The sequence below is a fragment of the Aquarana catesbeiana genome, linkage group LG08 (genome assembly GCF_042186555.1).
Source record: "Aquarana catesbeiana isolate 2022-GZ linkage group LG08, ASM4218655v1, whole genome shotgun sequence".
NCBI lineage: Eukaryota > Metazoa > Chordata > Amphibia > Anura > Ranidae > Aquarana > Aquarana catesbeiana.
The window spans coordinates 288331909-288344228 of NC_133331.1; the positions used below are offsets into that span (position 1 = coordinate 288331909).

Consider the following 12320-nt stretch of genomic DNA (forward strand, 5'->3'; position numbering starts at 1 on the left):
TATTATTATTTGTTATTTCGTTATGTTACATTTATAATAATTATAATAATTCGTAACCTCAGATAAATTTGTATTCGTTACGTTCACTAACAGCCAAATTAAGGAAATTTCAATACCTATAATTTAATAGTTAGTTATTATTAGTTAGTTATTATTTCCCAATTTTCGAATTCACAAATTCCAAATTTCGAATTTCCGAATTTTGAATTTTTGAATTTCCGAAAAAAAACAAAAAACGAATGAAACGAAAACAAAATTGTTTTCGGCAATCCACATGTCTACCTGACACTATGGGGTTAATTTACTAAACGCAAACAGACTGTGCACATTGCAAGTGCAGTTGCTCCAGAGCTAAGCACATGAGGGAAAGTGCTACTGACTTCCATCATCCAATCATGTGCAAGCAAAAATGCTGTTTTTTGGGTATTTTTTAAAACATGAAGCTTTACCTCATTTACAAAGCACTAGAGAAACTGCACTTCCAAAGTGCACAATCTATTTGAAAAAATAGCATTTTTTAATGTAACCTATATGTGTGTCAGGAAAGTACCCATGGTAGACGCAATGCCGGCCGCTCTGGCGTGCGCCTGTGTGCACTAATGTGCGTACGCCTGTGCGTGCTAAAGCGCTTGCACCTATGCGCGCTAATGCCCATGCGGCCCTTGGCGCCATTCAGTCTATTTGAACTGACAGTACACTCTGGATCGGTGCTGTCTGATCTGCAGCTTCCTGTGACCCCACTCCTGTTATCTGTCTTGAACGTTGATCTCCTGACTACCCGGCTTGCCCTTTGGATTATCCTTTTGTCTTCTGCCTGCACCAGACCTCGGCCTGCCTTTGACTCTGAATCCGTCTGCTCCTCTGTACCTCGTTGCCCGCCTGTTGCCGACCCTGCCTGTGACCCGACCTGTCTGCTCTGCTCCTGCTCAGCATCATCTGCTGGTGTACTTGCCTGCCTGTCTGCTGTCCAGTTGGTCACCATCTCCTCTGCATCTTGGATCCAGAGCCACCTTTCCTGCAACTACCCGCCAGGCTCTCGTACCACTCTGCACTCCCGTACCTCCTGTTCATACTACCAGGGGCTGCGAGCCAGACACGTAAGGGAGACCTTCCTCTGCTCCATTGGGCTCATCGGTCAGGTACATGAAAGTCTGACAATGTGATAGTTGCAAGATTTAAAGTGGAATTAAACCCTCTTTCATTTTCAGCCAAGGAAGCTGCCATCTTGGCCTCCTTTTGATCTGCAACTACCATGATGCTGCACGTGATCAGTTATGACACCAGCCATTTGTTGGTTTGACAGTTTGGTTGAGAGCACAAGCAAATGTGACAGTTACATTTCCGGCATGCTGGGAATGTAACTGTTTTTTTAAACTAATAATTCAATTCCACTTTAAATTTGCTTGGGCTGCTTGAATGTATTATTTTCTTAAAGGTGGTATCCACTCAAAACTGATGGTTGCCATTTGGGTGGATAGCGGTGGGGGAGACCACTTAGCGGCTTGTTACAGCTCTCAAGAATCCCACAATGAGTTCTCCTCTGTGAAAGACTTGGCCTGCCATGATAGTTAATGAACACCTCATCAGAGAGGAGCTTATCTTCCTCATTTGTTCAAAAGAAGACTCATGTGGCAGTAAAGATCTGATCTCCAGACTCCCAAAGAACTTTAATTAACCAGAGGTTCCTTCAACACATCAGTGCTGCTGTCAATCACAGCCGGTGAGGCAGGAGCAGGGGACAGGTCTTATGGACACAGAGAGCTGGCTTGGGAGCAAGCATGTACGAGTTAGGAGTTAGGATGTCAGTTAGAAAATACACGGGGCGGATCAGTGATGATCCGCCCAGTGAATATCCGCTTGCTCAGCGGGGATCGCTCCGCCGATCCCCGCTGAGCAGGAAGATGACAGGTCCGCCGCTGCACACTGTGCAGCGACGGACCTGTCAGAGCGCCGCTCTCCCCTATGGGGGATCGGATGATGACGGACCATAGTGTCCGTCGTCACCGATCCGATCCGAAAACAGATGGAAAAGTAGGGTTTTCCTCCGTTACACTTTTCGGATGGGAGCGGGTCGGATGTCAGCGGACATGTCACCGCTGACATCCGACGCTCCATAGGGATACATGCATGTCCGTTTTTCATCCGAAAATGGAAGGATGAAAAACGGACATACGGATCCTCCGTGTGAAAGAGCCCTATGGCGTAAGGTTTAGTATGAGGCTAGGGTTTGGAATTGAGTTCAGGGCTGAGTTTAGGAGTTAGGTTGAGTTAACAGCTATGGTTACTAGTTAGCTGCTAGGGATTGGAGTGAGGTTTTGGGTTAGAGACTAAGGTCAGGAGTTAGTCAGTGGAAACTAGATTTAGAGGTAAGTTTTATGAATTAGAGGCTAGGGTTAGGAGCAAGATTGAGTACAAGGCTAGGGTTAGGAGCAAGATTGAGTACAAGGCTAGGGTTAGGAGCAAGATTGAGTACAAGGCTAGGGTTAGGAGCAAGATTGAGTACAAGGCTAGGGTTAGGAGCAAGATTGAGTACAAGGCTAGGGTTAGGAGTTAGATTGAGTACATGGCTAGGGTTAGGAGTTAGATTGGAGTACAAGGCTAGGATTTGGAGTTAGACTGAGTTCGGGACTCGGATTAGAAGTTAGGTTGAGTTAAGGGCTAAGGCTAGGAGTTAAGTTGTAAGAAGCTAGGGTTTGGAATTAAATCGTAGGTTAGCGACTAGGGTTAGGCAATAGTCTGTGAAGTGCAGACTTGGTTTAAAAGTAAGTTTGTGAGATAGAGACTGGGATTAGGAGTTAAGTTGAGTACAAGGCTAGAGGTTGGAGTTAGATTATATTCAGGGCTATGAGTTGAGCTAAGGGCTAAGTCTAGCCCTTAGATTGTAAGTTAGAAGCTAGGGTTTGGAGTTTGGTTTTGGGTTAGAGACTAAGGTTAGAAGTTAGTCTGTAGAGACTATAGATTTAGAAGTAAATTTACGACTTAGAGGCTAGGATTAGGATTTGGGTTGAGAACAAGGCTAGGGTTTGGAGTTAGATTAATTTCAGGTCTAGGTTTAGGAGTTAAGGGCTAAGGCTAGGAGTTTGGTTGTAAGTTAGAAGCTAGGGTTTGGAGTTAGGTCGTGGTTAGAGAGTAGGGGTAGGAGTTAGTCTGTGAATTGGAGATTTGTTTTAAAAGTAAGTTTGTGAGGTAGAGGCTAGGATATGCAGTCGGGTTGAGTACAAGGCTGGGGTTTGGAGTTATATTAATATCAGGTTTAGGTTTAGGAGTTGAGTTAAGGGCAAAGGCTAAAAGGTTGAAAGTTAGAAGCTAGGGTTTGGAGTTAGGTTGTAGGTTTGAGACTAGGATTAGGAGTTAGTCTATGAACTAGAAATTTTGTTTAAAAGTTAGTTTGTGAGTAATAGGCTGGGGTTAGGACTTGTGTTGTGAGTTTGAGACTCTGGGTGATAGTTGGATTGTAAGTTAGAGGCTAGGGTTAAAAGTTAGTTTGAGCTAGAGGCTAGAGTTAGGACCTTGGCTGTAATTACCAGGCTATGGCTAGGTTGTGATTTGAAAATTTATGTTAGGATTTTAAGTTTTGGGTTAGGACAGGCATAGGCAACCTTGGCACTCCAGCTGTGGTTAGACTACAAATCCCATCATGCCTCTGCCTCCAGGAGTCATGCTTGTGGCTGTCAGAGTCTTGCAATGCCTTATGGAATTTGTAGTTTCATCACAGCTGGCATGCTGAAGTTGCCTACCCCTGGGTTAGAAGTTATGTTCTGAATTAGAAGCTAGGGATATGACTTATGTTGCGATACAGAGGTCTAATACATACTGTATATATTGAGGGGGGTAATCTTCACCTGGATTTCATAATATTTCTGCAGAATTTTCATTTATTTGTGGTCGTAAAACATCAAAATGTTTTTGGTATTTTGCTTGGCTAAATCTCATGCAATTACCTAAAGCTCCTGCACCTAGTTTTTGAAAGTTTGCCTCTATGCCTAGCAAGCCATCATCCACAAGATGTCAACCCCAGCATGTGTTATGGCTTTTCTGGCCAGCAAGCACAAACAAATACCTTTAAGCAGAGGTGGGGGACTCGAGTCACATGACTTGACTCGAGTCGGACTCGAGTCACCTGTTTGAGGACTTGCGACTTGCTTGACAAAATTAAATAAATGACTCGACTTGACTTTGACTTGCCACTAATGACTTGCGACTTGACTTTGACTTGGGCTATTTGACTTGCAATGACTTGCAATGACTTGGCACCACCAGTGCTGTGTCAAGAAAAAAGCACTAAGCAGTTTTGTTAATGTTGAAAATGAAACAAAACCTTTCCTGAAAACTGACTTTTAACTAATTTTAAGGATGGAAATGGGGTAGATCAGTATTTTGACTTAATTTGTGACTTGACCAAAATAAATGACTTGACTTGACTTGCTTGACTTCTAGCAGGGACTCGACTTGACTTGCTTGCTTTTCGCCACAGTAACTTGGGACTTGCTTATGACTTGAAGGTTAAGACTTGAGACTTGCTTGTGACTTGCACATGTGTGACTTACCCCCATGTCTGCCTTTAAGTATGCTTTTGTTACCCACCCTATAAACATCAACAGATGACATTTCTCGGGAGGGGAAGATGGCCTTCAAAAACATATTTTGAAGCTATGTCAAGATGTCATGGAGCTGTTCCTGATGGTCTCATGGTGGACCAATTATGACTCCTGACAGTGGAAAATGAAGGCAAGTATTTGACCAGTTGCTTTGGGCATTATCAGTCTGTAAGTCCACGGGCTAGTTTTCATCAGTGTTCCTCACAATATCAAACATTTAAAATGTATAAATAACTGGATACTATTTTTTTCTATTATGTGAATATTTTTTACACCAATTTTGATCACAAAGAAATCAAGATTGGTAGGAGGGGATAAACAAGGTAAAATGTGTGTAGCTTAAATAATATCCTCCCCCATGGGCCAAGCTAGAGGGTAGCCATTGTAACCTATATACTATGTGGCATCATTGTTTGTAATTAATGTTAACCCCTACATACAATGTGGCCTGTAAAGGTTTGGTTGGATGAAGATGGAAAACTTTATTTAGAAACTTGAGCCTTCTATTAAAAAATGTCTTTGCTAGCCACTGATTCCTGTAAATGCTAAAATGCTTAGTACTTAACAGAGGTTGAAAATATTTTTTATTAAATTAATGGTTCCTTTTTGTTTAGTTTTTTGCAAGTCTCTTGTACTACACACTACAACAGATACAAGACATGCAACAGAGTTTGTACAATAAAGTGGTGGTACAGCCTGGTGCAAAAACATTTTAAGCAACTCGGCTCACCCAAGTGCCATATGTCAGGTTTGTGTGGATACTGGCACAAGGGTATCAATGGATTAGTTCCTCCAACTCCTAGGAACTCATGGTGGTGAGGTCTCTGTGCTACACACTTTTGCTCTTCCCCTGGATGTTGTCATTTATGGTACATAAGATAATGCAATAGGAGGATGAGTCTCTTGTTTGGCTCTGTATTTGTTGAAGGGCAGAGCCAGCTGCTCACTCCTCTCTCTTTTTTTCATTCATTTTGTGTCAGCTTTATTTGATGAAAATCACAGTGACAGCAAGCTTGGAAGGAGAACCAGTCGTTTTGGGCTGGTACTCAAGATCTTCATTGGTGGCTCCAAGATGTGCTTGAGATCTTTGTGGGGGGTTCCAGGGTGTGCTTAAGATCCCCATGGCTGACTCCAAGGTGTTTCAACTGATAGCTTCACTCTTTCTGGTGTGATCTGGGTCTTCATTTAGGTCCCTGGTCAATCAAATGGCTCTGGCAGAGCTCCAGGAGGTGTCCATATAAAAGGTTGAAGTTACCTAATCTAGCTCGGTTTGAAAGATCAACAGTTGTCCTCCAAGGTCTTCTAGGAAAACCCTCCTTTACACTACTTGTGCCTGTTGAGTCAAAAGTGCTTTTATGCGACCCCACAGCCTACTTTGGATTCCAGGGGTTCCAATACGTGCTTAAGATCCTCATGGTTGACTCCAAGGTGTTTCAACTGATAGCTTTTCTTTCTGGTGTGATCTGGGTCTTTGTCTAGGTCCCCGGTCAATTGAATGGCTCTGGCAGAGATCCAAAATGTGTCTGTATAAAAGGTCGAAGTTACCTAATCTGTCTCAGTTTGAAAGCCCAACAGTTGTCCTCCAAGGTCTTCTTGGATTGGGAAGCACCCTCCTTAACACTGCTTATGCCTGTTGAGTCAACAGTGCTTTTATGTGACCCCACAGCCTACTTAGGATTCCAATGGTTCCAATACGTGCTTAAGATCCTCATGGTTGACTCCAAGGTTTTCAACTGATAGCTTTCCTTTCTGGTGTGATCTGGGTCTTTGTCTAGGCCCCTGGTCAGTTGAATGGCTCTGGAAGAGCTCCAAATGGTGTCCGTATAAAAGGTCGAAGTTACCTAATCTGGCTCAGTTTGAAAGACCAACAGTTGTCCTCCAAGGTCTTCTTGGATTAGGAATCACCCTCCTTAGCACTGCTTGTGCCTGTTGAGTCAAAAGTGCTTTTATGCAACCCCACTGCTTGCTGTGGATTTCAGTGGTTCCAATATGTGCTTAAGATCCTTCTGTTTGACTCCAAGCTTTTTCAACTGCTAGTTTGTCTTTCTAGTGTGATCTGGGTCTTTGTCTAGGTCTCCTATCAATTGAATGGCTCTGGCAGAGCTCCAGGAGATGTCCATAAAACAAGGCCCTAGTCACCTAATCTGGCTCAGTTTGAAAGACCAACAGTTGTCCCTCATAGGCTTCTAGGATTGGGAAACACCCTCCTTAACACTGCTTGTGCCTGTTGAGTCAAAAGTGTTTTTATGTGACCCCACCACCTACTGTGGATTCCTGGTAAAACAATGTAACAACTTAAGTGGTGTATGAAGCTTTTGGTGGGTCACCAGAGTGGACTTCTGAGTAAATCGTCTTCCGCACTCCTTGCAGGTAAATGGTTTTTCCCCCCGGTGGATCCTTTGGTGGATAACTAATGTTGACTTCTGTGTGAAACTCTTCCCGCACTCAACACACATAAAGGGCCGTTCTCCCGTATGGGTTCTCCGGTGGACCACCAGGTCTGACTTCTGTGTGAAACTTTTCCCACACTCGTCGCAGGAATAAGGCCTTTCGCCTGTGTGAGTTCTTTGGTGAATGACTAGCACAGACTTTTGGATGAAGCCTTTGCCACAGTCGGGACATGTAAAAGTTGTCTTGGCTCTGTGGACCCTCCGATGGACGGCAAGATCAGACTTCTGCTGGAAACATTTACCGCAGTCCATGCATGTAAGTGGCTTGTCGTCTGCATGCGTCTTCTTGTGGTTGATGAGTTCGGAATTCTGTGCAAAGCCTTCCCCACACTCTGCGCACACAAATGGCTTCCCTCCTGTGTGAACCCTCATGTGCTCCAGAAGAGTGGCTTTGCGTGTGAAACGTTTATGACATTCCGAACAGGGAAATGGCTTCTCGCCCGTGTGAATTCTCTGATGACGGATGAGACTCGACTTCCTGGTGAAACATTTACTACACTGGGAGCAAGGAAATAACTTGTCACCATTGTATGCTGTGTCGGGGGTGGTAGCATCGCCGCTGTCGGAAAACCATTCTTCAGGGTTGGAGGGTTCCTCTGGAGAGTCTTCTGCAAGGTCGTTGTCCTCATCCATGTCACAGTCTAGTGGTGAAACGAAAGAGACAATCACACAGGGATAATATGTCTACCTGTCATGTAGCTAGGGGTCTGTGACATTATTTAAGCTAGCTACAGATGGCTAGATGACTCTCCAAGAATAATCTGTGGTGGGATATCTCTCCGTTCTTGATCACACCTCCACCTCAATGTTCTTTCTGACTAGATAGATTGGTGTATGCAGGTGCCCAATTTGATGACATTCTTCCAATCTGGCAATATTTGGCAAGATCAGATATTGACCTAAAGGTTATGGGACACCTTCAATCAGTCTGTTCTCAGAGATTAGACAAATGAGTTGTCTCTGATTAAACAGAGTGAAGCCACACCTTCTGAACTCCTCTCCATTGCAGTATGTGTATGACGTATAGCCTATAATACTGTTTATTAAGCCTTTTTTTGAAAAATGATGCATGGCCTAAGGTGGTAGACCTTAACAACATTGTTTTTTTTTTTTGCTTATTGTTTTTATGTGGTAAGATTAAGCCAGGGTCCTCTAAACACATTTTGGCCCAAACACAATTCGTAGCCCAGTGACCTTTGAATGTAAACTTGGTCTCCAGTGTTGTTAAGGTTTTATTTATTGTGGGTCTTCAAAACACCCCTGATAAGGCCACATGACGAAATGCATAGGGTGGGGCTATTGTGGATTCAATGTAATGTTTTTGAATATGCATATCCATTTCTTACCTATATAAGTGCAATATTTCTGTCTTCAATATTTTTAAATTGGGATTACTACACTATGAAGTTGTTTTTATGCCTTCTATGAGGAGCGAATTTATTGCAATTATTTTAAGAGGATGCATTGCGGGGATTGTGTGATGTATGAGCGTGGGAAGCCCTAGTGATTATTGCTTCAAGGGTGTTGTTTGACCACTCAAAACCTTTGAGGGTCAATACCATCTAGTAAGCAGTTTGGCTCATTTACTATTGGTGTCGTGTGCAATATTCCATGCACAGTGGATCTCTCTTTGGACGGCTATTAGGTGGGCAATTCAACTGAACAAACGTATTCTGGATGAGTATAAAAACTATGACTTGTGCCTATACTGTTTAAAATCCAATAATACACTGTCTCACCCCGCTCTGCACATGCTCAGTTGCTCTCTATTTTTGGCACTGGGCCAAAAATGTAGAGGCCGATCTGCTGACAGCCTAAAGATTTACTGGTGCTCTGGGCTTCAGCAAAATGGCAGCCTCCAGCAAGAAAAAGCAGGAACAATGCTGGAGGCTATTTACAGGACATACTCATTTTGGTAGCATAATTATTAATGTCGTATGTATGTTCCTTGCTAAGGAACATTATTTTTTTGTCAAGTTGTTATGGGTAACAAGAGATGGCTATAGAGATAGACTTGGTGAATCTTTTTAAAGGGCTCACCTGTTTCCTCTTCTTTCATCGTAAGAGGAATTTCGATCTCCTCCTCTTCTTCTTCCTCTTTAACAATAATATTCATGTCTCTCAGGTTTTCTGCCTAAAAGGTTTTGTGAAAGGACAGTATTGTCACCATTGTTGGCAAAATCCCTTCCTGATATGTTATGAAGGCTCTCAGTTCCAACTACCTGAAAACGGTAAGGAAGGTTGGGATGTTCCTGTGGTGAATCCCGGGAATACAGAGGACGGGGACATCTCTCTGGTGGGTTCCCATTACTGGATCCATCTGTGGGAAACACACACACTGACTGAATACATTGTATCAAAGTCCTATATGTTGAAGATTTAGGTGGATCTACAAAGAGAGATTTGAAAAAAAAAAGAAAGACAAAGTCTCCTCTTACACAGTGATTTAGGAAATGGTGGACTCTCCTCTTCTATCTCATCCTCTTCCCAATCTTCTTCTTCTTCTGAGTACTCCTCCTCCTAAATAGATATAGACAGTGACATCCTGACACCTTATAGGAACCTGACACACACAATGATACAGTCACCATCCAGACACATCCCTTGTCTGTTACTGGATAATGTCCCAGAATTCCCGGCACCGCTCACCTCTCCTGTCAGCAGCTCAATGATCTTGTTGGTGACCCCGAGGATCTTTTCTTTATGTTTCTTGGATTTGTCTCCTGTAACTCGGGGGCATTTGCTCGGCGCCACATTTTCTCCAGATGCCTTCTTCACCACTCTACAGTCCTATCAAATGAGAGACACGAAATAAAAAAATGATTATTTGCAATGACTTTGACTCCTCAAAAAGAGCAAACATGTGGATCAGCTAAGAGGATCGTTGCAATTTGGTCCTCTAACCTCCTTTCTGGTCAAGTCTGTGTTTAATTAACTTATCAGAGATAGATGGATGAGATAGATCATGTGACCTCCCAGAATCCTCCTCACCTCTCCGGTCAGGTCTGTGTTTTATTAATAGAGATAAGAGTGATGTCATGTGACCTCCCAGAATCCTCCTCACCTCTCCGGTCAGGTCTGTGTTTTATTAATAGAGATAAGAGTGATGTCATGTGACCTCCCAGAATCCTCCTCACCTCTCCAGTCAGGTCTGTGTTTTATTAATAGAGATAAGAGTGATGTCATGTGACCTCCCAGAATCCTCCTCACCTCTCCGGTCAGGTCTGTGTTTTATTAATAGAGATAAGAGTGATGTCATGTGACCTCCCAGAATCCTCCTCACCTCTCCGGTCAGGTCTGTGTTTTATTAATAGAGATAAGAGTGATGTCATGTGACCTCCCAGAATCCTCCTCACCTCTCCGGTCAGGTCTGTGTTTTATTAATAGAGATAAGAGTGATGTCATGTGACCTCCCGGAATCCTCCTCACCTCTCCAGCCAGCAGTGTAATGATCTCCATAGTAATGTTAAATATCTTCTCGGTCTTATGGCCTCCGTCGTTGTCCATCCTCAGCAGATCAGTCATGGTGGTCAGACAGGTTCTCTCGGAGGAGTCTCCTGATCAGCACACTTGATCTCGCTGCGATCGTTTTTAAAAGTAAATGACAGCGCCTACAAAATAGAGAAAAAACCCCCAATACTTTGTTACGGTTGTCTACGGGGGCACAGACGCCAAGAAGTTACCTTGACCTGAAAACGAAGAATTATTTTACGATATTTTTCACTTGTTTATGAACATGGATTCCTAAATGACATCATATTGTTAATGGTTCTTCAAACAGCGCTGCAGCATATGTCAGAGATATGCAAATAATTAAATTGTAGTATAATATTATTATTTACTATTAATGCAAGTAGAAGTGGATCATTGTTATTACTGGGGTGAAAGGTTGGAGGAATTATATATTGATAATAATAATAATAATAACAATGATCAATAATTATGATACACAGATAATATTACCAGTCTTGCAGGAGTCTCTCATTCCAGTAACAAAGCTGCTCCTATTCTGGCCTCCAGCAGGAAATAATAAGATAGGATTGCAGCAAATCATTCTGGGAACTGTAGTAGGATATCGGGGACTTCGGAAAAATGGCTACCCCTCCCTCTATAGTGAGGACATCATTTTTTTCCCCCTAGTGTTCACTAGAGCGGCCACCTTGCTGACGTCACGCTTATCGTCTCTTGACAGTCCGTGCTGCAGAGCTGGGCGGGGAGACTCCAGAGTGTAGAGAAGGAGGGGCGTGGCTTTGCGCTCGAGCAGCGCGCAGTGGGAGGAGCCGAGCTGTCAATAGCAGAGATAGAGCGGTCCCAGGTTACCGGAAGCGACTGTAAGGTGACAGTAACTTCCGCCTTGCGCTTATCTAAAGGGGAAGTAGGTATAGGTGAGCATTGGTGCTTCTGTTTCTGTTACATTGATGGCTTTGGGCGTCTAGTAACAGACATTAATGGAGGCATAATGAATATGAATGACTCCTCATGAATATTGAGGAAGTAGGAGGGGCTGAGACACACCTTTCACCTCTCCTGAGTTTTGGGTGAATGTTGGTCGCTGGACATTGGGCCACCAGAAGCTTTCTGGGAAGTTCTAAGGGCCCTTGAACCATACTGGTTAATGGCTGAGTCTGGTAAGTTGTTTGGGGTCACCAGGGGAATTACCCTTGAAGATTTTCGGTTCAGCGGGGAAGGGGGGACGCATATTATCAATGCAGATAACAGGCTATTTAGAGAAGATTATATTGTATCTGAATGGAATTATAGAAAAGAAAAACAATGGGTGTCAGAATTTTCCCATAGACGTCGCCTGTGAAATGGTCATGATGACTACTTTGGGGCCTTTGTACTCTGAAACCTTCAGATGAGGTCCGTCTATCTCTGTTCCCAGCATTGGTGGCACTAGATGACATGTGGACTGGGAATGCACTTGGAGTAACTGACCGCTATGGAGTGAGTGGATGACACGTAGACTGGGGATGCACTAGAGTCACTAGATGGGGCCTTGGCTGGGATCAGGGGTCTTTATACTCCGAAAACCCTTTGGATGAGGTCCATCTATCTCTGTTCCCAGCATTGATGGCACTAGATGACGTGTGGACTAGGAATGCATTTGGAGTAACTGGGTGCTATGGAGTCAGTGGATGACACATAGACTGGGGAAGCACTGGAGTCACTAGATAGGGCCTTGGCCGGGATCAGGGGTCTTTGTACTCCAAACCCTTCAGATGAGGTCCATCTATCTCTGTTCTCAGCATTGGAGGCACTAGATGACATG

At 43.6% G+C, this 12320-nt stretch overlaps 2 protein-coding genes across 2 annotated transcripts in view; one reads left to right on the top strand and one right to left on the bottom strand.

Annotated features, from left to right (window-relative positions):
- The window catches only part of LOC141106779 (uncharacterized), a 99518-nt gene that overhangs the window by 81014 nt on the left and 6184 nt on the right, over positions 1–12320 (top strand). The window contains exon 11 of the mRNA XM_073597706.1: positions 972–1139. Within this exon, the coding sequence (XP_073453807.1) occupies positions 972–1139 (168 nt within the window). The remainder of the gene's footprint in view (positions 1–971; positions 1140–12320) is intronic.
- On the bottom strand, positions 5166–11138 carry LOC141104726 (uncharacterized). The gene is made up of 7 exons (XM_073594425.1): positions 11012–11138; positions 10478–10659; positions 9698–9838; positions 9487–9568; positions 9271–9368; positions 9089–9182; positions 5166–7689 (listed from the first exon to the last, which is right to left on the bottom strand). Exons 2-7 carry the CDS (start codon positions 10571–10573, stop codon positions 6860–6862), a joined length of 1341 nt encoding a protein of 446 aa, XP_073450526.1. The 5' UTR covers positions 10574–10659; positions 11012–11138; the 3' UTR covers positions 5166–6859.

Excerpts from the sequence above, each read along its gene's own strand:
- LOC141104726 (XM_073594425.1), bottom strand. The coding sequence starts at position 10,573 with ATGACTGATCTGCTGAGGATGGACAACGACGGAGGCCATAAGACCGAG. Across the intron at positions 9,569-9,697 it reads TTGAGCTGCTGACAGGAGAG|GAGGAGGAGTACTCAGAAGA; the intron begins GTGAGCGGTGCC and ends ATATCTATTTAG. Across the intron at positions 7,690-9,088 it reads GATGAAAGAAGAGGAAACAG|ACTGTGACATGGATGAGGAC; the intron begins GTGAGCCCTTTA and ends TTTCACCACTAG.